This window comes from Aulostomus chinensis, chromosome 17 (assembly GCF_037954235.1).
Source record: "Aulostomus chinensis isolate RoL2024-O1b breed Wild chromosome 17, RoL_Achi_v1.0, whole genome shotgun sequence".
Classification (NCBI taxonomy): Eukaryota; Metazoa; Chordata; class Actinopteri; order Syngnathiformes; family Aulostomidae; genus Aulostomus; species Aulostomus chinensis.
Window position 1 is genome coordinate 6,293,454 of NC_141336.1, and position 25,208 is coordinate 6,318,661.

General features: G+C 40.4%; 2 protein-coding genes across 2 annotated transcripts in view; one reads left to right on the forward strand and one right to left on the reverse strand.

Annotated features, from left to right (window-relative positions):
- Window positions 1-2,443: 2,443 nt before the first annotated feature.
- LOC147246140 (homeodomain-interacting protein kinase 1-like) lies at window positions 2,444-5,115 on the reverse strand. Its single transcript, XM_086183404.1, has 8 exons — window positions 4,924-5,115; window positions 4,633-4,818; window positions 4,038-4,219; window positions 3,828-3,951; window positions 3,546-3,668; window positions 3,391-3,441; window positions 3,009-3,306; window positions 2,444-2,703 (listed from the first exon to the last, which is right to left on the reverse strand). The coding sequence occupies exons 1-7, from the start codon at window positions 5,113-5,115 to the stop codon at window positions 3,031-3,033; spliced, it is 1,134 nt and encodes a 377-aa protein (XP_086039530.1). The 3' UTR covers window positions 2,444-2,703; window positions 3,009-3,030.
- A 4,739-nt stretch (window positions 5,116-9,854) lies between these two features.
- akap6 (A kinase (PRKA) anchor protein 6) overlaps window positions 9,855-25,208 on the forward strand; it is a 219,717-nt gene continuing 204,363 nt past the window's right edge. The window contains exon 1 of the mRNA XM_086183714.1: window positions 9,855-10,097. The gene's annotated coding sequence lies outside the window, so the exon portion shown is untranslated. The remainder of the gene's footprint in view (window positions 10,098-25,208) is intronic.

The window sequence follows — 25,208 nt, forward strand, 5'->3', positions numbered from 1 at the left end:
CGGCTTTATGCTGTCAATCACAATGACGTCACCCCTTCATGTCTTTCATGTTGTGCAGTCATGGAAATTCAAATAATAGCTTCCTGTAATTTAAAAAAAGCCTCAGCACCAAAACACCAATTAGTTATTTTTCAATTCAAATTGAACAAATATTATAATAAAATAAGATAAACTTTATTCATCCTGGTTTCTGGAAATCCTTTTGTGACAGCAGCATGGGGGGGGGGGGGGGGGTGACAGAAAAAAGTCCATCATTAATCAATCTTGAATGAGATAAGTACAAAAGTTCAAACATATATGTCCAAAATGTATAAAAATACAAAATAAGTAGCCTAAGTATATACATAACTGCTATTTTTCAGATTTTACATATGAATCCAATATAATTCTTCTCTGTAACAAAAAGATTCCCACACACTGTCCAACCCTCAATAGTATCTTGACACTTCAGTCCTAGACATTCTTCAAGCTGCCAGTTTTTGTGAATGGAAATCAGCCCAATAAGCTACTGGAGACATTCAGAGACAAAAAAACAAACAAACCATACAACAGTATCATCGTAGTTCAAATCTAACTTTCCCAGTTGAAATGTAACAGAGGACAAACTCAATAAATTTGACATCTTGGACGTTTCACCCAGGCCTAAAAAGATCTGATGTAGTGCAGTTATTCCTGCATGAATGGAAATAAAGCAGTCGGTAACATTAATAAATGAACCTGCTAGTACATGTAGACGTTCATACGTATCCAGGACTGACAGGAACATCATTTTTCTCACATACATCACACATAATATACAGAAAGATTGTTAACATGCATTTCTTCTTTTCTTTTCTTTTTTTAAAATTCTCATTTTTTAACACCTTTACAAACACTCTGTCCACCATGATTTTTTTGACAATGCCACTGGCTGACGTGTGTTTAACACCGATGAACTGGGGTTGTTAAGTCAATGGTTGAGCTGGACCCAAATACAAAGATGGAGGAAAGCAGGCAGGACTGGAGGAAATGAAAAATGTTTATTTTAAAAAATGTGAAAAATATACTAAAATATGAAAGTCAAGTCAAGTCAGATTTATTTATATCGCACATTTCATGCACGAGGGAGAGTCAGAGTGCTTTACAAAGGTCATGTTTAACACAAGCAGGAAGAGCAAATGCATAGCACAGGTGAAATAGCAGGACATCAACATCATATCAGAGCCTAAAGTTCCAACAGGCTTCTTGAGTTACAGGATTGTTCACAGTAAAATTCAATAAAATGAAGAATTGAAGAATAAAATAATATAAAATCAATCAACATCATATCAGAGCCTAACGTTCCAACAGGCTTCTTGAGTTACAGGATTGTTACCCGTAAAGTTAAACAAAATAAGGAAAAAATTGGAAATAGGGCTACCAGTCAATAAAAGTGCAGTACTTTAGCAGCAGTTAAAGGCAATAGGAAACATAAAGGCAATGCAATAAGTCAGTCGCCAGGCAGCTATAGACATTTTTTTGAAAGCTTGTTGGCAAGATGTCAAGGCAACATGATGATGACTTAAGGCCTTGTACTGTTTCTTCTGTTTTTTGGTGATCAATGGCATTGAACTTGTGGCAGGCATCGGTTTCAACCTTCACGTTTGATAAAAGTCCCAGCCTGACGACATCTACAGGTCAGTACCACGACAGCAAGGGCCTGGTCATCACTGCTCGTGGCGTTCTAGTTCTCCTCTTTTTCTTGTATTAATACGAGGCGTTTCTTACCACAAGTCTACGAAGCTGAAAGCAAAGAACCAAGTGGAACCACGTCCATGTCAAGGAGAGATATCACTAAATGTAGGTGTCACACATCCCTTCATGACCATTGAAACAGAGTAAAGAGTGGAAGTGACATCACCTCTCAGGAAATAGCCAATCAATCAGCAAGACACCGCAGGGAATCGAACCCCGTCCCAGTAAACCAGGAGTACCATTACCAGTGCCTTTTTGCTTTTTGATGCTACATGAAAGGGAAAGCAAAACCTGCATGAGCAACAGCATATGAGAGCCAGCATTGCATTTTGTGGCATCCTGACTACAATGAGCTTTGAAAGTCCTATTCACATTGAACCAGTAGAACCAGGGGACCTCAGGTGTTGGAGAAACCTCGGTGTCTTGATGGGCGCAGAAAAGAAACGTCTCTGTTACACCGCCTGACTTTACCCCCCAAAAAAACGCAGTAGAGACCAAAGTGACAAATACTGATCTATTTCTCCTCCAAAACAGGTGAGGAAGAAATGGATCTGTAAGGTGGAATGTTGGTCTTAGCACAAAGTACAGCAGGACCTCTCCTGTACAGAGTGAGACTGGCAGCATAATTTACATTCACACCACTAAAAAACCGACGGCTAACAGACTACAATTACTATACGACGTCGACGAGTGGCAAAATACGGTAGAATTAAAATTCCAAATGACCAGAAGTATCATAAACTGATAAAACTGGTAATACTGATCATACTGGTTCCATGGAATAGAGCTGAATCCTGCAAAGACTGCAGGTCACGTTCTGTAACTGAGCCAATTCATGTTCTACTTCTAAATGCTGTTGTGATGCAGGAAACGAAACCTCATGAGAGAAAATGATTCCCGCCCTCTTACCTTCCCTCTCCCTGAGCTGGTAGGAGAAGATGATGCAGGAAAGTGCGTCCATGCTTCGCTCAACACAAAGGATTTTTCACACTGAAATGACAAAGCAAGTTGTTAATGCTAGGCTAATTAGCATGACCTATTTAGCCTACAATCAAACATGGAAATAGCTTTGACACAAAAGGTATTTTAACAATATAATGCAGTAAAATAACTCTTCTTCATCCAACAAAAGCATCTTTCAAACTGAAATGTTAAGTCAAGATGCACAAAAGTATTTATTCTTTTTCTAGCAAAAGACATTTCTTTTAAATCAAGTGCTAAGCTGGATGCTAATGCTAGGCTAATCAGCTTAGCCAGTTAACCCCAGGATGACACGTGAAAGCAGCTGAACTCACCTGGATAGACCAGGAGTCCTCCTCACCGTTGCCTGAGTGGAAGCCATTTGGTCCAAGCAGGATTCAAGCCTGAAAGACAACAGTCCAACACCTTCACATCAGCACTGATGAACACGGACCTATCAAAGTGGTGCGCTGGGCTGCTGGTGATGGGGCCTACTTGGTGGCTTCCTGTTAGAAATGGATGCTGGAGGATTTGGTCCGGCGTGATGCGGCGTTCAGGATCCACCTCCAGCATCTGACTGAGCAGGTCCAGGAAGTCTGCCAGGTCATCCAGGTCCTGGCCCTCCAAGAACATCTGTGTGGCATCAGAATAAAACTAAAAAGGTTAGGAACTCAGAGACGGTCGTGTTGCATGTTCTCGTGTTCTGTTGCAGCCCACCATAACCACATCCATCAGGGTCCTCATGGGGTCAGGAACCTCCACGTGTGGCTACAGAAAAGACATTTTTCAGTGAGCACATGAGAGCTAAATGTAGGCTGACAGACTGAAGGAACTCATGGAGGGATGAAGTCCTTCTCAGTTGCTGGAATTACCTTTGCTGTCCACTGCTTAAAGACTCCTTCCTCACCCTGGGCATAAAAATAGAAGAGGGTGTAGAGGCCGAGGTGGAGGACGCTGTCGGGTGGCTGCCCCACTGTCCTCAGAATGTACTCCATCTGAAGGAAGGACACAATGAGAGCACCAGGTTTTACCTCCATTTGTTGCTTTACACAAAAGAATACTTGAAATAAGTGACACATCTCTCGCTCACTACTCCTCTTTAAGTCACCATTGCTTGTTGTGAATTTCCAAGAGTAGCACTGCACCATACTGACCATTTCAGCCTCACTGTGCCCAGGGAAGAGTGGGATCCCAGTCAGCAGCTCTGCAGCAATGCACCCCAGAGACCACACATCGATGGCCTCGTTAAACGGGGCTCCAAGGAGGATCTCAGGAGCTCTGACGAGAAGAAGAGAACCACAACATTACTTCTGTTCTCACCACTGACAGAAGAAAATGGAGGTTCCAGTGTCTCTGTTACGAACCTGTACCACAACGTCTGCAGCTCCGCGCCGATGCGGCTAGCTGAGACCTGGAACGCCAACCCAAAGTCAATGAGCTTGACTTTGAGCGGCTGCCTGACATGGTCCACCATCATGATGTTCTCTGGTTTCATGTCGGCATGGACAATTCTCTGGCTCCGCAGAAAAAGGAGCGCCGTTGCGAGCTGAAACCATAAAAAATAGAAATCTTTAAGTCAGCTTCACTGCAGTGGAACGTCATCAACATGTGACAGAGAATCATTTTTACACAGTGGTAAATGTGACATTGTGTATTTAAAACATATTTTGGCAGTTGACAACGAAGCCTAGCGTGATTGTAGTTTTTAATGAGAGAACACAAATGAAGTGATGCAGGACAACCCAACACCTGCAGTTTCACACAGCAAATAATGACTGAGTCAATTTTAGCATCTACTTCCATTGATTAGAATCCACCAATTTATTCTCTCCCTGATGGAATCATTTGGCTTCATACTCAGCAAAATACATGTGGACATTTAGTTTTTAAAATGAAAACTTTTCTCTTCTATTTTCCCACCTTAGTTGGTAAGTTCAGCTAAAAACTGTGGAAACAAACCTGATGGAGGATGGGGCTGATCTCTCTGAGTGAGAGAGCCCGGCGCCGCCCCAGGAATTCAAAGAGGCTGATGTCCAGTCTCTCAAACTCCATGCAGAACGCTCCTTCATGGATGAACGACCCGTTCCATCCAACAATGTTGAAATTATTGCCGTTGTTGCTCATCAATAATCTCAGCATCTTCTCCTGTCAAAGGTATCAGAGAGAGAGAGAAAAAACAACCTGGATTGGAATGTGGTGGATTTTTAGAGCCATGGAAGTTAAATACTGTTCAAGGAAACTTGACTTCACCTCCTCTTTTGCTGCCAGGATGTTCTGTTTGTCCCGGATCCGTTTTATCGCGACCATTTTGTCGGTGTCGCTCCTCCAACATTCGGCAACTTCCCCAAAAGCGCCAGCCCCCAAGATTTTCTCCACAGTGTACACAGAGGATTCTGTAAAAATGATATCCCCCAGTCTGAAACCGGGGTTCAGTTTTCCCATGATGGAATATTCTGTTGAGAAAACAAAAAAATATAACATTAGAGTCTTTATAAATCCCTGAAATGTTCATTTCTGGTTGGTCTCTCTGACTTTTCACTTTGAAGCAGCACTTGTACAACAAAGTCTTGACCGTCAGAAAGCCATGTTACTGAAAGACCTGTGTCAGGGTCAGGCAATCAAAACTTGCTTCAACCTTAAAAACCTCCAATGGAGGAACAATATAGTGGTTGTGTCAGCAAGTGGGACTGTCAGTGACCTTGACTTTTGACATCAAACATCAACAGACATCCAGACAGACTGACTGAAGCATTCATGTGTTTTTAACCTAACAAAACCTCAAAGCAGGACAATGTTACATTGAAAATGGTCTGTCAGATAATTGTTGATGAAATTAAAGTGAATTATTCAGAGAAAAACCTCGAAAGAAACCATCAGTCGGTTGCTAGCTGAGCGGCATGCTAACGCTAACAAGGCGCGCTAGTGGGGGGTGCTAGCGAAATTAACAAACACACAAATGAAAATAATACACTCATATGAAGAGAAAAACTGTGTTGGTACTATTCATACACCAAGATTTATGTCAGAAATGATACCACAGTATGTTTCTTTACATGCATTTTTCTCATTTCTTGATTTTTAAAATGCGGATACATTCGACCCACAGGAAGAATAAAACACAGATCTCCGATGACATTTTTTTCAAAAGTTAACAATTAAATCAAATTAAAATCAAATAATAGCTTCCTGTAATTTAAAAAAAGCCTCAGCACCAAAACACCAATTAGTTATTTTCAATTCAAATTGAACAAATATTATAATAAAATAAGATAAACTTTATTCATCCTGGTTTCTGGAAATCCTTTTGTGACAGCAGCATGGGGGTGGGGGGGGTGAGAGAAAAAAGTCCAACATTAATCAATCTTTAATGAGATAAATACAAAAGTTCAAAAATATATGTCCAAAATGTATAAAAATAAAAAATAAGTAGCCTAAGTATATACATAACTGCTATTTTTCAGATTTTACATATTAATCCAATATAATTCTTCTCTGTAACAAAAAGATTCCCACACACTGTCCAACCCTCAATAGTATCTTGACACTTCAGTCCTAGACATTCTTCAAGCTGCCAGTTTTTGTGAATGGAAATCAGCCCAACAAGCTACTGGAGACATTCAGAGACAAAAAACAAACAAACCATACAACAGTATCATCGTAGTTCAAATCTAACTTTCCCAGTTGAAATGTCACAGAAGACAAACTCAATAAATTTGATATCTTGGACGTTTCACCCAGGCCTAAAAAGATCTGATGTAGTGCAGTTATTCCTGCATGAATGGAAATAAAGCAGTCGGTCACATTAATACATGAACCTGCTAGTACATGCAGACGTTCATACTTATCCAGGACTGACAGGAACATCATTTTTCTCACATACATCACACATAATATACAGAAAGATTGCTAAAATGAATTTCTTCTTTTTTGTTTGGTTGTTTGTTTGTTTTTTTAATTCTCATTTTTTAGCACCTTTACAAAAACTCTGTCCACCATGATCGTTTTGACAATGCCACAGGCTGATGTGTGTTAAACACCGATGAACTGGTGTTGTTAAGTCAATGGTTGAGCTGGATAAAGACTTGCTCATTTGCTCTACGAACAATCCAAAAAACTAATTTATACACTTGAAAAAATACATATATACACATAGACTTATAACTGCATGGTGGTGCAGTGGTTAACACTATTACCTCACAGCAATAAGGTTCGAGGTTCGAGTCCCGGCTCGGGCACGTGATCTTTCTTTGTGGAGTCTGCATGTTCTCTCTCTGCCTGCGTGGGTTCTCTCCGGGTACTCCGGCTTCTTCCCACTGTCCAAAGACAGATATGCAATTGGGGACTTGGCTCCAAAACTGATTCTAGGTGTGGCTATGAGTGTGAACGGTTATCTGTCTATATGTGATACCCCTGTGATTGATTGGGTACCCATCCAGGGTGAAACCTATCTCACACCCTGGATAGGCTCCAGCCCCCCGCGACCCTTAACAGGATAAGCGGAAGAAAATGGATGGATAGATGGTTTTCCAGCGATGTCATGTCTTTAAATCACATTCTACAGACTTGAGGAAAAATCTTTAGTATACAGATTTCAGCAAAAATAAAAGTTACTTGCAATTATCAGTGTTGGACTTTTTCGGTGAAATCAATTATATTAAAATGAACATTCTCTTTGTAACACAAAACTCAATATTTTTGAAAAAAATCAAAATTAGAAATTTTTCAAAATAGATCTTAAAAATCATAAAACCCTTCCTCCATTTGTTTTGAGTTGGAGACAAGGAAGTGGAGGGGAAATATATGTGTCAGCTTGGAGAATTCTTCCTCTTGTTATTTTTGTCTTATATTAGTACATGTGACCATCACCTGTTGAGCTGTACTGTAGTACAGTCTGGTTTGGATGCCAGTCTATGAAACTATAGAATTCAGCCAACTATGGCACACACCTCTCAGGCTACCAACAAAAAGAGCATGTTTTGACTTGCTAAAAGCACTTTTGCTGATCCCTCACATGTTCTCTATTGAGAATACCAACTCCAGCCCTCCAAAAGGCATCTTAGAGTCCTTTGTTCCACCTTTCTATCCACCTTAAGGTCCTCCTTCACCTTTTTGTCTTCCTTCAGGTCCTCCTCCACCCAGTGTGATCCTCAAGGAGTCTATGGTGCTCCAGTGTGGTGGCCATAGTTGCTGCAGGACACATAGTTTTTGAAGGAAGTTGTTGATTCTGTCAAATACAATGTAAGAATTTCTCCACACACACATCAGAAGAAAAGTATAGTGGTTTCTCTGCAAGAATGCAATCAACTTGAATTTTTAAAAAACATATATTGAACTTTTGTGTTTGTGTGTGTGTGTGTGTGTGTGTGTCCATGTTTTTTCTGTTGGGTTTTAAGGCCAACCAATATCAGACCAGCTACAGATAACACAGGAAGGACAGAGCTGCAAAGAAACAGTGTTTTGAGGACAACAACACCAGAGGAAGACAATGCTACCCAGAGACAAAGACGTTTTAAGGACATTAAAGGAAGTTTCCATCCATCAGTTTCTACCACTTATACTGTTAAGGGTTGTGGGGTGGGGGGGGGGGGGGGGTGGTGGTGGTGGAGCCTTGCCTATCCCAGCTGCCTTAGGACAAGAGGCAGGGTACACCCTGCATGGGTTGCCAGTCCATCACATGGCCAATACATTTTGACAGACAACCACTCGCTCTCACAGCCACGCCTACAGTCAATTGTGCCCTTTTTGGACAAACACAGGGAGAAACGCAAACATGGCACAGAAAGACCCCGTGCCCGAGCCAGGGCTTGAACCGGAAAACTTCTTGCTGTTAAGCAACAGTGCTAACCACTGCACCACCATGAAGGAAAGATTTTAAATTAATTGTTTTTTTTGTAAAATGTAATCTTAATCTGCTTCACAACAATATATTCTTTTCAACATTTCATGATTGTGTTGTCTGTATTTTATTCCTTGACATCTTTTATCATGTTATTCAGATGAAGTTTTGCTTTTTATATGTATGTAATTCAAATGTTGTTGGACAGAAAACATTTGGTCATTTATTTGTATTGTATTTGGAGAAACAAATCATCCCTGTATTCGCTGTATAATGATGGATGAAAGCTGTCACTCTCCTTCTAGCCTGATGAGGGCGCAGGTTAACTGAAACATGTTGGTATCACTGATTTATCTGTTAATGATAACAACGATGATCTTTTAAGGCCTTCTAGGTATTTTCACTGTGGTTACTATCTGACACAGAACCAATTTACAGTGTTTAATGATTGTTTCAAAAATATTTTATGAGATATCATCCCCCAAATGTACTGTAATAATTGGCAATGTTTGTCATTTGTTTGTATAGCAATAAAAAAAATCTATCATCAATTCAGAATCAAAAAGCAAAAGGGAGGTGGTACTCCTGAAATACCCCGGATGGGGTTCAGTTCTCTACAGTGTCCTGCTTACTGTTTGGCATATACATGAAAATCAACAGTTTCCACTCCAATAACTGTAACAACTGTTTCTAAATCTTCCTACGCTTCGCAATATCTAAAACGTCTACCTCAATCAATCAATGATTTTTTTTAAAGAAATCACTATAATTTTTTTTTTAAATAAACAAATTTGTAAAGATATATGATTTATTTTTTAACATATCAAAATATTGGCAAAAACAAAAACGACTGTAATTATTCATCAGCTGATCATTTTTGGTTTCAAATCAGTGATGCTGGATCCGATATTTTATTTTTAAATTATTTCTAAATACCTGAACCTGTATGAGCTGATTACCCCTAACTGTATTTCTAATTGTGTCATGGTTGTGGTTTGGTCATGTGGTGCATGTCCAGGAGCCTCCAATAGGGGGCGCACCATCCCTTTTGTCCCAGTGCAGCATTTCCTCCTCAGGCACAGAAAAAGACAGTGCAGCTGCTTTTCACATCTCAGCCTTTGCTCTGTCATCCCTCCTCCTCCCTCAGGACGGGGAGCACCACACCCTGTCAGCCAATCAGAGCTCGGCTCCACCTTCCCCATCACATCATCTCAGTTTCCAAGGTAACAGGGCACCCCTCTCTCTCTCTCTCTCTCTCTCTCTCTTCCTTGTGGTTCCTCTCTGAAAGGTGCCGCATCATCATCAGCATCCCTCCCATCCATTCGTCCCACTCAGAGCTAGTGGCTAGTTAGCGTTAGCCTCCTCTCTTAGCAGCATCTCTCTCTCTCTCTCTCTCTCTCTCTGCAGTGGGATTGCCACAACATCCGAGGCACCTCCCTCAGCGTCCCTGCCTCCCTCGGCATCCTCTGATATCCAGCACTCTGCCGGAAGCTAAGGAGGACAAGAGGAACAAGAGGAGAGATGAAGTACACCGCTGCTCTGTGACCTCCCTCCTGATTGTACATCTAAAGTGTGTGTTCCTGTGTTGGTAAGTGTGTGAGTCTAATCCTTCATGGAATGTTGTGCTAATGAGCTGCCTGATGCTCCTGGTATGATATGTGGAAGAAACAGAAAGAGAGAGAAGCAGAGGGAGGTGACTCCCAGTCTCTCCCCTTCTCTCTTCCCCTATGGGGGCTTTTGTTATGAAGGCCTGATCTGCAGAAGAGCTCAACTGCCTGCTGCATACTGAACAAGGCCAACACCTCTCCTCTCCTTGCCTCTCCTTGCTGCTCTGCTCCCTGTCTGCCAGTCCTCTTCTTACGGGTGTAGCTCTAGAGGGAAACGTATGGTCTGTTGGTGTATGTTCATGGCTCAGTAAACTTGTGTTCCCATTTACCCTCTAATGGAGGAAAAGTTTTATTACTGACCTCAGGCGTGAATCTACCAGTGTGATTTATGACATCATAACTGGTTTAGAAACTGAACCTACTGTAAAAGTGCTTTCTGTTGTTAATATTTGCATATTAATGACTTATTTCCATATAATTAATTAAGAGAAAGCCATTCTATGCAACTAGTTTCACACTAGATAGAGCCTGTGTCTGTTGCAACATTCCTTTGGTGCTGGGAGGATTCATACTGAGCATGCTCTAACAGCAGAGCTACAGGGTCTTCCGCTGCTTGTGTTCTTTTAGACTTTCCAGATGTTTTCAGTCCAAATGGATCACATTCTGATAGTGAAACAAGTCATTCTATACATCCTCAAAATTATTTATCCGCTATTTAATAGTGGCAACAATAACAACAGAGTAGGCAGTGTCAAAATCTATTACGTAAGCATGTGTCAACAGTTGTTTGCAGTAACTGTCACTGCCAGAGGATGGAGACAAAAGTACTGCACTGTAGCTTTAAAACTACCCAGTTTGATACCTAACACAACTTTTCTGGTCTTCCTCGGAGACCTGCTGACCCACTCTGAGGTGAGAGTTAATGATGCTCCTTAGCTTGTTCTCATTTTCTACGCAAAGTGACAGCAGTGTGACATGTGAATTTGCTAACAATGAGTCAGTCAGTTGTTGGTGGAAGCATATTAATGGCTAAACACTTCCTGGTGGTTCCTGACAATATGGTGACATCACTAGCATGACGTTGGTGGGTCATGAGCATTAATCAGAGGGGCTGGAAACAAGCAAACAACATCATTGATATTATCTGGATTATTTGGTGGAAAACTGAGAGAGACCATTGAAGACCTGGAGTGGGCAAAGAGAGAATTATTTTGTGTGGGAGAGAGATAGAATGTAGTTACTTTGTGGCACCTTGATTTAACTTGTTCCCTCAATTTAGATATTTCAAGATATAATTTGCTTGTTGTACCCAGTCCTCAATATAAATAATTGTAACAAGTGGCCTCAAAATAATCGATAACTCATAGCTTCTGGTTTTAAAATTACTACATTGAGGGACAATAAGATCTTACGGTATCAAAACAAATAAATTGTGGTAAACTGAGAGTCATATTTCAGGGCCTCTACATAACTAAATAGAGGGAACAACTTTTATCTTCTGACTTAATAATTTCTAATCCTCGGGGAAAAGTTGCCTTAAAATGTAGTTCAATCTTGTGGCCTCAGAATAACTGAATTTGGTGGATGAGTTGTATCTTGTAGCCTTTTTAAAGTATTTTATTTTAATCTGTGGCCTCAGCAGGTCTCTTTGGAACACACCTGAAATACTGAGACTAACAAAGTTTCCTCAGTGGATAAGAAACTTGTAAAGCTGCAGCTTGCTGAGTACAATAAAGTGATGATGTCATTGATGTGTTATTTGTGAGCTGAATCAGATCCTGACGGTTCTCTTCCTGTCATTGATGGAATCACAAGGCCTTTGTTGAGTGATGTAGCACATCTGCTCTTTACTCCTGAAGGTGGATCGATGATTATGATGAGCAGTTAATGTTCTGCTCTAATGAAGTCTCTCTCAGATTTCAGTGATTAAGGTAATCATTTTTTTTTTTAATGATCAGTTCTTATCACTGAGACATGTGATAATCTCATATCAATACTTACTACAATACTAGTTTTTTACCACCATGTAAACATCTCACCATGCCCTCCTTCTGGCAAAATTCTGCTTCCGGCTCTCAGGGTTGAGGAGAAGCGAGGTTAAGACAGATGTGTGGAAGGAGTAGTTGGGTCAGCTGGGCTACTCAGAATGGGATGTCACTGAATCAACTGGCAGCAAAGATAGAGGTGAAAGTGGGTGCAGGTTTCTCTTTTTGGCTTATTGAGACAAACTGCAGCTCCCATGATGCTCTCTAGGGATGATCAGATGTACCGATGGATATTTATTTGGCTCAACAGTCAGGATTTGTTTCCTTCTGCTCTTCATTTAGAGGTTTTTATGCCTCTGTGGTGGTGACAGCTGTTCAACAGAGGTATTGGGTTTTAAAGTTGTCTCTCTGTCTCTCCAGAAGGCCTTGAGGCAAACTCCGCATTTGAGCAAACTTTCACTAGGATTCTAAGATGAACTGAACAAATTTTGAATGTTGAAGGTCAAAGGTCACCATGACAGGCACACATCCCAAGGGCCTATAGCAGTAATGCATGGCTTATGGCATTCTAGCTTTAATTAACTGAATACTTCTGAATTCTACTTCTTTTGTTACTGTCAGTCTCTACATGTCCTTTCTATGTTGATCAGTCATCGAAACATGTCTCCACTAGTGCCCCACCCCCGCCTGCTAACTGATGGTACAATCTTCATCTATCACACATGATTGCTTGAACACACACAAGTACATCAACACACCATTCGGTCAATGCCTGAGGGTGTCACAAAAAAGTATCTATTTTTCTCTTAAATTATTTTATACAAAAATGAAAGGAAAAAAATGAGTGTGCATTTTGTGCTCCTCTTTGTTCTTTAAATAAATTGTAAATTAGAAAGGTTTCCTGAGATGAAAAGGATGAACAAGCCTGGAACTACTTGTTTATTTATTGCTTTTTGTTCAGGCAGTCAAAATTTTAAAATATATCAAAGTATTATTTCTTATTATTTTTTGTATTATTAAAATGTTTGAGTTTTTGAGCGTGTTTCCAGATGTTTCCCTTATGCTGTCAAACTGATGATTTTTCCTTAAAGGGATAGTTCACCCAGAAATTTGAATGCAGCCATCATCTGCTCGCCCTGATGCCGATGTAAGGTTTGGTGAAATTTTGTAGTCCCCTACTCATTGCTGGATTTTCACAAAGTCATTGCAGTGATCTCCCAAACATCCATCCATTCATTTTCTACCGCTTATCCTGTTAAGGGTCACAGGGTCACCAGTCCATCGCAGGGCCAACACATATAGACAGACAACCATTCACGCTCACTCTTTGGAATGTGGGAGGAAACAGGAGTACCAGAGAGAACCCACGCAAGCACAGGGAGAACATGGAGACTCCACACAAAAAGATCCCGTGCCCGAGCCGGGACTCAAACCCGGAACCTTCTTGCTGTGAGGCGACAGTGTTAACCACTGCACCACCGTGGTGCCCATCTCCCCAAAAAATTGAAGTGAATTTTGACCCCATATATATATTTTGACCCCAACATAAAAAAAAATCATAATCGAAACATAAAATTCCTTCGTGCTGCTCGTCTGAAGTAATCTAAGTGTGTCCTGAAGCCTCAACATGTCAAATTATCACTGACATGAGTGAGGCTGAAACACGGCGTCAGGGATGTTCTTCGAGACAACTTAGTATGTCAAGGCTTCAGGACTGTAGAGATTTTCACTTCAATTGTTTGCGAGATTACTGCAATGCCTTTTCCTATGAATCTCCTCCAGTGTTTTTCTTGAACTAAAAACACCACCCAACTTTTCATCAGCATGATGCTGAGTAGAAAATGACTACATTTTAAATTTAAGTGAACTATCCTTTTAAACTTTAACATTGAGCTCTCTATGCTGCTTTCCTTTTGATGTCTTCTTTCTTCTTATACATGTAAAAAAAAAAAAGAGTTTTGCCAAAACTTGGTTCACGTGTTGCGAATCTTCTGACCAATGAACAGCCACGTTACTGTCGTGCAATTCTGTCCTTCACAGCCAGTTTGACACAACAGCAATTTTCTGTACAAACTAGAGGCCCCTCATCCTTCTGTACATAATAGTGTGGGGAATGCGGTTGTTTGTGTGTGTGTGTGTGTGTGTGTGTGTGTGTGTGTGTGTGTGTGAGAGAGAGAGAGAGAGAGAGAGGAGATAGACAGAGAGACATTGCACGTGATGAGGTTCACGGTTCAAGGCTAACCAGCTCCTCCTCTTCTTGGATATCTGAGCTCTGTCATCCCAAGCAGGCCACACCTCTTTCTGCTCCATGTTTAGGTTTTTACTCCCTCCATGTCCTTATTAGCTATGTTGCCTGTTGAGGTTGCAGGATTCATGTGTGATCATGCAAGAATCCAGTGCTTATATAACAAATGAAGTAGGAACTTCTACAGACAGACACATTTCTGTTGTCACCCACCTGTAGCAGGAGATAGTTCCATCTAGTGGTGAGATTGTACACGGCAGCGAGCTGCACATCCCCTGCCTTCCAAATGTCGGAGAACCTGTTCTGTAGAAGTTGCTGTTTTTTTTTTTTTCTGCTGTAGCTGTTATTAGCCATAAGTCACAATTAGCTTCAAGCTAAATATAGATGAGGACATCTACAAGCTGGATTCAAGTCATAGTCATCGTGCCTCCAAGTAGTTACAGGAGTTAAGCCTGATGGAACCGAAATAATTGGATTGCCATCCACATTATATGTGATTGACACAACATAATATGTGGTAAGTGTGTGTTGTCCAGCGCCACCTAGTTTTACATTGGGGCAGGCTGAATGGGAGGTTAGATTGCAGACCTGAATGAAAATATTTTCCAGTCCGTCTTTATTTTTTCTTATATAGGTGGTCTCTTCTCCAATTCATTTCATCCCTTAATGTCCTCCCTTCATTCCCTTCCTCTAGTAATTTTGTTCTTTTCTTCATCTTTTTTCTTCCCCCTCTCATATTTCTGTCATTTCCTTTTTGCTGTTCTGTTCCTTTCATTTCTTCTCATTGTAGCATCCTCTTATCTCCTCCTCCTCCTCCCCTTTTCTCTCTGCATCGATATAATCTGCTCAGACTTCAGGGTGTGGCAGTGCTGGTTCATCTCAACACTGAGAGGTACAACAAGGGAGATTAAAAAAGGAAAATGTATTTAATTAGATGACATGAATGAATTCATTAGTTCAGTTTAGAATAATTGATTCAAACTAGACTGATGCAAAACAATCCAATGAATTGGGTTAGAACATGTATCTTGCTTGCTGGCTTCAAAATAAATGTCCTTTCTACATTTTTCCCAAACCTAAATGAAAGTATTTTCCTGCATCATGATCCATACATCACAAAGCAAGGTGCCTCTTCTATTTTTTTTCATTTTTCTACTTTATCGTCCAGGTTGTTTCTGTCCACTGTGTCTGTGACGGAGAGGCATGGAGGGCGTTATCTGTGGCAAATAGAGGCCTGAGCACACACACTCATCTGTCTACACAGACAGAACTCAGTTACGTCCCGCCCAACAGGGGAAAGGCAATCCATCTCTCCAGTGACTTTATATTGCTTGATGGTGCCTTATCGTTGGTTCTGTCTGCTAGCAAAAAAAAAAAAAGCTTTAAAGCTGCTGTGTGGTGGAAGGAGCTACAGTCAGGAGAACCCCTGAGAAATCCAGGCTTGAATGTAGAACCATTTTGTCACTGAGAGGCCCAGTAAATTTAACAATGTAGGTGACTATACTCCTGGAAGTTAAAGGCCCCATGAAATGAACACTGCATTTTGCCAGTTTTTTTTCCTATGTTCATATTTTTATTCATCTTTTGATAGTTACCAAATATACAGTGAAATCAGTATCAGTATTTTTTACTCCAAAATCCAGCTTTTTTGTCATTTGGGTTGAAAAATTGTAAACTTTTGCTGACTCATCCTACACTCAGGTGCTGTGACAAATCCTTTGTATAAATTGCATTGTCTGTTGACCCCACACCATTGGCATGGAAGGCGGAGTCACTAGCGAAGGGGTTCACTGACTAAGAGGGGTTAAGGCATGGACACTCGTGACAGTCACCACTGCCTCTGTTGAGGTATAGGGGAGTGAGGTTTACTCAAATCATGGCACTACCCACTGGCCACCACTACACTCACCCACCCAAACCTCACTCCATCTAGAGTAAGTCACAAGTGAGTCTCTTAAAGTGTCTAGGAGTGAGAATTTGTCACTCCCCCACTGGCCTCTGTTATACTTGCTCCAACATGTCTCGGAATATATATATCAGAAGAAAAGTATTAGAGCTTGTCTAAGTCTTAGCTGTAGAATTTGCTTACCTACAGTACACATAAAGATCTGTGTTGGTAGTTTATTTCAAACAGCTCTGCTGTGTTCAGGCTTTGAAATACTCACCATCACACACCTTCTGATGCTGCAGGAGTACGCCATTGAGAAGCCTGCTTCCTCCATAGCCTCTGTGTGTGTTTTTGTCTCCACAAAGCACAAGAAGACCTTTTGTTGTGCCAGCCAGCATTACATGTTGCTCATGTCCTCAATGTCATACACGTGTGGTATCACATTTTTTCAGAATTTATGCATCAATTTTATACCAAAGCACTGCTTTTGATGACATACTTTGACTTCTGTTTTACCGGGCCATTAAAATATTCCAACAGGCTCGGGTCTTGTTAGCATTTTTTTCACCCTCCAGCTACATAATAGGGACTCCTGGAAAACTTACAGAAAGTTACCAGCAGAGGCAGCAGGTTTTCATTGCCTCCATGTTTATTGCTGCGAGGGTGGATCACTGGCTGCTGGTTGTATTGGGGGTTTGAGAGTGGAATAGCTTCAAGCCCACTGCAAATTTCTGTCTTCAACCTGAGTGACTGGAGCCAGTCCATACTCATGTTGTCAAACCTGCTCCCATTGCTGACAAAAGCCAGATGTTAGCAGGTGATAACGGTTTCTATCCATCTATCTATCTATCTATCTATCTATCTATCTATCTATCTATCTATCTATCTATCTATCTATCTATCTATCTATCTATCTATCTATCCATCTATCTATCTATCTATCTATCTATCTATCTATCTATCTATCTATCTATCTATCTATCTATCTATCTATCTATCTATCTATCTATCTATCTATTTATCTATCTATCTATCTATCATCTATCTATCTATCATCTATCTATCTGTCTATCTATCTATCTATCGATCTATCTATCTATCGATCTATCATCTATCTATCTATCTATCATCTATCATCTATCTATATGTATAGGACAGGGACAGGAAATTTGTCTGTCAGTGTTTTTTGAGTTATTTCTTTGTTAATCTTGCAGCATTGTGGCTGATTTCATTGTTAAAAACACCTTTAATTTCCTTTAAAACAATGGTCCTCAACCTTTGGCTGTTTTTGTTTTTAAATTTTTTTTTTAATCATTGGCAAGACTGTTGCTTACAATAATTGCCTGAACCTCAGATTAATCAAGTTGGAATTTCTTACCCTCACCTTGCTCTTGCATGCATGCACCTTACACTTTTTTGCTCACAGACAGATTCATGAATTCTGTTTTGGCTTTGGATTGGTTAAAGATTTTTAGATTTAGTTGTAATAGTTTTCATAGCATCACTGTAGAGACGGTAAAATCTATGAATTGATCGATTGCATTTTGTCAGAGCATGTCTTGCATCTGAACAGCTCTGTTTTAAAACAACAGAATGGATTAACGCTGACACAGTAAACAGATATGTAGACATTTGACATAATATTACAATCACTGAAGACATTATCAAGGCCCATCAGAGTACATGTGATCTGGGATTTAGCTCTGTTTAGAGGATTGACTGATGTGCAGAAGAGTGTTTCACGCCACCCCTTTCTGTCTCCCATTTGATGGTATCAATTTGTATTCATTGTTTTAGAAAACTCACAAACTCAGTGTGACCTATCCAGGATAACAGATGGTCTCTCCTTCCCTTTTGTGATGACTAACAATAGGAACTTTCAGGAAGTCAGATGGGGAACCAAAAACAAAATCCCCTGTTTTCTTTCTATAAATCTCCATTAGGCTGGAGTTTATCCCAGGTGACATTGGGTGAGAGGTGGGGTTCTCCCTGGACGGGTTGCCAGTCCATCACAAGGCCATTGGGAGCAATTAGGGGCTCAGTATCTTGCTCAAGGATACTTCGACATGGTCACCAGGGGAAGTGAAGCTCGAACCAGCGACCCCTCAGTTAGACGGCCACTCCACCTCTGAGCCATGCTGCCCCCCTTCTATTAATTTCAAGTTCATTTTCAGCACCTCATTCATCTGCCTTGTACATGCTATGTTCATGTCAAGGGTCGCCCAAATTATTCAACATAGACAGTAGAGCGGGGACATCAGAATATTTTTATATGTATTGATTTGATGAATCTGTATGACAATCATCAGCACTGAAGATGGCAGAACCTAATTTGATGACCCGCAGACGTGATCTCCCACACCCCAAGACTGAGAACACTACTAAAACACAGCATCTAAACACACACAAGCACACACACACACGCACACACGCAAACACACAGAGGGTGCTCCGTTTGTTCCTGTGAAGTCTCTGTGTGTTTCTCCATCACAGACATCAGTAGAAAGAAGCTTTCATCATCAGCTTTCATCGGACTGTTGATCCTGTCTGTGTGATCAAACATCATCTTTTCCCTTCAAACAAAAGCTTCTCCACTGAACTAGTCAATACAAAGTCATTTTCATCAATAAAAGACCTGATTTCTCGCACACATAAGAAGGCAATATGGTATCAATATAATCATTTTTACCCAGAACCTCCCTTTTAGCAAACTCAAGCAGCAGCATATAGAGTTCCTAACAAGGAGTTATTCATGTAACTGCGAAAATAAAATTCACATCACCTTAATAAAGTCGTAAATTTAAACGCATTTTGTGTGCAGAACTGCTATTACCAGATGACAGGAACTCTGAAAGGAAACACTGAGCTGTAATATTAGCTACACGGGGCACTAATGTCCCAGCTGAAACACAAACTGGAGAGTGGAAGGTGGTAATATACTGAAGTGATGTAGAGGCAAACTGCTGCAGAGTATATTGCCTTGGTATGTGAAGGTGTGTTGTTTCTACCAGTGAGATAACAAATAGATATTCATCAAAACATCATGTTTAGCCGTACCATTTCATTTGTTTCATGCTTTAAAGCAACATAATGCAGTTGATGTTGATGGAACATTTGAGGGATAAACTTAGGTTACACCTGAAATGCACTGGTGTCATCATACAGGATGTCAAACCTGGACCGCCGTTTGTTTTTCCCCACCGTACTGTACGAACTGAACCGGTACTATCAAGCACCATTGTGAATGCCTGAAGAGCAGCTGCTCCTATTGATTACAACTGATAGATCATTCAAATTGGAATCCCAAATCAGCAACTCATGCAGGATCCACCAAGCCTGAGTTTGCCCACCTGACATCAACTCAAATACAACAGCACACATAGTGAGAAGTTGAATAGAATAAGCTTTCCATAAATGTTTTTACTTCGTATTGTTAAATGTCAGTTTCCATGCAGTTGATTTTTGATTGATACATCTGCCCAACTATCATACCAACAGCTCAGTCAGAACTAGTGCAGGACAATTTGGTTAAACTGTGTAATGCCGATTGTAGTGGCCAATACTGGGATTTGCGATTATGATATGGTAAATAAATGGTATCATGAATTTCTTACCAGTGAAAATGCAGAGAATACTGCTAGTTTTGAAATGTGACTTTTACAACATATACATATTACACAGAATAAAAAAATACACAAAAAGTACATTTCTACAGTTCTACTCTCAAAATAATTAATACTTTTAAAAAATCAAATTAGTTTTCCTTTCACAATATAGTGCAAGCGTACTCGTGTTGTCTGTAGTAACCTGATGGTCCTCACACAGGGCCACGCAGCCAAAGCTTCCTTCAGGCGTTAGTTGTAAAGCTCAAGGATAGGAACATGAGGGCAGCTGATACCCGACATCCAGTGTGAGGACCATTTTCTGAAACCTTTTTTCTTCGCTAATGGTATATATCGACACCATGTCTCATCCCAGGTAGTTCATTACAGGTGATTCTGTTATGTCTCCTTGAGATCTTATTATAAAGCATGATACTTGCAAATGCGTTTGTTATTGTTGTATTAGTGTTTACTAGCCTCACGTGTTGATGTAGATTTGTTGTGTTACTGTGGGATGTTTTGTACGGTGCGTCTGTGTTGAATGTCACCGTATAAGTATCTCCAAATAAGAGACGTTGAGTTTCTTCCACCACCACTTCAGCATCGGTTAACATCCATTTTGCTCACTGTGAGATCCATACATAGATACTCCACACGTTAGGACAGCTGCTTGGCGTAAAGTTAACAGGCTCCACATGTTAGTTTATGGAAATTAAAGTCTCATTCACAGTTTTTATTGCAGTTGTGTAATCACAAAGGCTGGAACTAATGAATTTGGATGTGGAATAGAATGCAACGTTATTCCTCCTGTGAGTGCCGAATGTTTTTTCCTGCTGGCTTGTAGGACTTCTTTCAAGTGAAAGCATGGGAGGGGGAGAAAGGGAGAGGCAAACAGAAAAAAAAATAAAGCATCTGTAGCAATTTTTTTTTTTTAACTTACAGAGTATAGATGGCTGCTTATGCACTGGCAGACGCACACATCCTGCCTGAATTTCTGAGTTGGAGTTCTGAATTTAGTGGCCCCTCTTTTGCATTTTTCTGTTGTAATTTCTAAGTTCAGTTAAATGCAGGGTGAGTCCTAAAACCCTGAAAATAAGTTAGCATTGTTGAGCCCACTCTCAATAATTTTAAGTTTTTATGTGTCTTATCAACAGCAGTTGTTAACAGATGACTCAACAACTCTGCAGAGGCTGTTCTACTGTAGACATTAAATCTCATCATGTAGAAGTGCTAAGATTAGCAGTAGTCACGCTTGTGTTTTGTCTGACAGATATGTTTTCATAAGATGCAGTGTGATAAGCCCTCAGAGCCTTCATAACCCTGTAGCCCCCACCACTGCCCCCCAAAGAATGGAATCCATTACATCAGTTGTCATAACTGATCTATATCTTCTCAGTTCCACCTGCTTCCTGCTTTATCTGAGACATTTGAATTGTTTCCGTCTGCCGCTCCAGTGAGTCAGGCAGGATTGAGTTTGACTTTTTCAGACTGCTGTTCTTGTTCTCATCTCCTCAGTCAGAAAGATAATTCAAAGCAACGGCTGGACTGGAGGAGATATTAACAACCAGGCTCATCCAATACTTCTCCTCCCCCCTGATGCATTATTCATAGTTGCACTGGAGACCCCTGGGACCCTCATACACCCTGCGCTTCCTCTTCTCCCGTATCGACCTCTCATGTCCCAGCATCACACTGACACACCCTCCCCCTGGCTGGAGCAGTGTTTGCTTTGTGTTAAATGATTCAGATGAGCTGAGTTCACCCTGGATCCCAACTGATGGGGTCACCGCCATGTGCTGAGGGTGTGGCAGCATCACCAGACGGTTGTGTACACTGACATGGGATAAGTGCGACTGCACTTGCTTATTTTCTTGTGTGTGTTTGATATTTGTGTTGTAATACAGAAAACATTAATATTTTATCCGTTTTTACTTTGAGACAACAGACCTCCTCTACTGACAGCTTTCTTTGTCGAACTGAATCTAATATGTTTTCGTAAAGAGAACACTTTAGACCGAGTCTGATTTTAATCTTGAGTTAAGGGTGTGCGATATGATGATAATAGATTGGGAAGGGTTTGACTGTACCCACAAGGTGTTGTTTGTATCATGATATGTAGCAGATTCAAGCTGTGACAGGTCATGGGATGCATTCAGAGTTTGTTTTGAAGTCAGTTGATACTATTATTTCCCTTTTAACTCATTCGCTTACCTGTATTTATTCAGTTTTTCACACACATTGGCACCTGGAAGCTGCGGTGGTAACCACCACTTAAAGCTACTATCCACTCTCACATGTATCTACAGTGGGACTTGCACAAGCTTGTTTACAGTTGTACAGTCTATATGGATGTATTATATGTATAAGTATATGTCCTTATCTCTTTGCAGAGTCTATGTACAGTTATGTCAGTATTAGTCCTATAGTAGGTGTAGTAGTATAAATATGTGTCTATGTATATTTTTCTATTTATATGTGCACACCTTAAGGAGCAGCATTGCATCTCATTGTACCTGGTATAATGACAATAAAGGCATTCTATTCTATTCTAATGAGAGTGGGGAATTCTTCACCTTCCCTCCCAAATTTATCCTGCCAGTCCAGGGGATTGAACCAGCACTGAATTCATCCTCAAAACTCAAGCCAAGCAGCCATGGCGCACTTTCACTTAAGGTGAACCGACATTTAATGACCTTGGGTCCTGTGACTATTGTTGGTGGGACTAAACGACTCATGAATTCTGTGAGTTAGGAAAACCAATGCATATATAGCATGTAATTGTGTTAGGCTGTGTAAACCAAACCAGAAAATTCTCATAAAAATCATTTAAAACACACCATTTTACTTTTCCATAACACTTGTTACAGTTGAATTTATTAATTTTTATGTATGAACTAAACTTTGCACTGTCCCTGTCCGTGCGGCTACAACCTGTGCTCTCTTCATCTTCCCTATGAAACAAAATGGGGACAAAAGTATTCTATTTTCTCCGTGATGACTGTACTGGTGCAAATTTGTAAGAAGGTAATTTTCATTTACGATTGTCATGGAGGCTGGTGTCACAGGACCAGATAAGCATGTGGCTCTACCACCATGAACAATTTTAATATTTCACCCTGTCCTCTGCACATACAAAGCCCTTAATGGGCAAGGACAAAGCTACAATGCTAACTCCCTATAGTTAGCTATAATGCTAACTCCTTAGTTAGCTTTGTGCCCTGAAGAAAACTGCAATCTACTCAGGGATTACTGGAGGTCTCCAGCAATAGCAAAGAAGAAGATGGCTGACAAAGTTAAGAAAATTACATCCCACAATTGTGGAGCCAGCTTGCAAGATATTTCAAGAGGAAAATTAAAAACTAATTTCTTTACCTTCACCTTTTTGTAGCTTTACGCTTACTTTCTGCTACATTTTTATGCACTCTGGAATTTTATGCTCTTTTGAATTAGATTCTTTTTAATATTTTAATTTTTATTTCAATTTCCATTTTGTGATAAATATTTTGGTTTCGAGGTGGTGCAGTAGTTAGCACTGTCCCCTCACAGCAAGAAGGTTCCGGGTTCGAGTGCTGGCTCTGTCACAGGATCTTTCTGTGTGAGTCTGCATGTTCTCCCTTTACCTGTGTGGGTTCTCTCTGGTACTCCAGCTTCCTCCCACAGTCCAAAGACATCAAGAGGGGACGAGGCTGATTGATACTCTAAATTGACTGTAGGTGTGACTGTGAGTGTGAATGGTTGTCTGTCTCTATGTGTTGGCCCTGCGATAGACTGGTGACCTGTTCAGGTTGAACCTCGCCTCACGCCGAAGGCTGCTGAGAGAGGCTCCAGCCCCCCTGCGACCCTTAACAGGAATAAGTGGAAGAAAATGGATGGATGGATGGATAGATATTTTGGTTTCATCTATTTTAATGCCGTATTTAAACATGATTTTCATGTTCTATTAACAATTTTTTTTTAGTTATCTCTCTTTGTTGTAAAGCAATTTCGAGCTGCATTTTTGTATGATTAGTGCTACACAAATGAAGGATATTGCTTATCATTTTCAGGGTGACGTATCACTTTCTACTGTCAGCTTGCTAGTATATATTGAGGGAACCCTGAAAGAATCAAAACCTTATGTAGGAGCAAAGTAATGTGTTCAAGAAAAATATTAAACAATAATACATGTTACTTTGGCATTAATGCTCTGTTATGCTTTTTTTTTTCTTTTGTGGCTTTTTTTGATTAAAAATAAGGAAATGAGTCTGGATACAGTGACATATAATTTGCATAATAAAAAACAAATCTTAAAAAAACAAACATGAAAAAGTATCCTGATCTGTTATATATATATATATATATATATATATATATATATATATATATATATATATATATATATATATATATCTTCTTTGAATTTAAAATCAGCAAAAAGTGTCTTTTAGGTAGTAGTCTGGCCCATGACGCCTCATGGATAAACAGTTTGTTGATGATGGGGTTCCTGGCAGGTTAAAATGAGCTGCAGTAATTCTGAACCACAGAATATGGATGGAAGTGGAGGACTTGTCCTCTGTGTCGCTGTAATTTCAGTTGATATAGCAGCTGTGTTGTTACATAAAAAAAAATCTTCCTCAGTGTGGTTTTAATCTCAGTTTTAATCCCACAAAAGGCAGCTGAATCAAATCGCTGGTAAAGCGTCCCCGCGTCAGACGATGATTCAGGAACTGCCACGGAGCTTTGCGTCACGAGATCAGACAGGATTAGACGTCACATATAGGCTGTCTAACGAGATGATTCCTGTAACACAGCGTGTTTCTGAAACTGAGACGTTTGAAATCGCTCTGCTGAGCTCTCTCACACAGATTAAAAGTGTGTGTAATGTGTGTGTATCTTTGTGTGCACGCACGTGTAAATCAGCTGTGGCAGTGAATGACATTTATATCGTTCTTATATCCGAACCATTTCTCTGTCAGTGTGTAGGATCTGGCGGCATCTGTTGGGGAAGTTGCACATTACAACCATTTACCTCTCCCAGCCAGTGAGAGAAGCTACAGGAGAGTTGTCTGCCGGTTAATTGATGTATGACCCAGCATTTGTTCGATTTTTCCCGTTTCAAGCTTCTCTTAATATAAATTTGTTACTTAGCAACTATTTATATGAAAGTACGCAAAAGGCACGACTATGTGGAATTTGGTCTGATTTGGCATCCTCTTATTAATGAAGCTCAGCCACTCAACCTTTTTTTATTTTCCATGTCGCAATATCCTATGTGGACCTGTTTTAATGGTTGCACTTTGAATGGACAGTTAAACAGGGGTTAATTTGAGCTGGATCCTGCCAGAACAAGATCCAGCACCTCTGAATTTTGGCCTCCCTGTGTTCCGGTACTT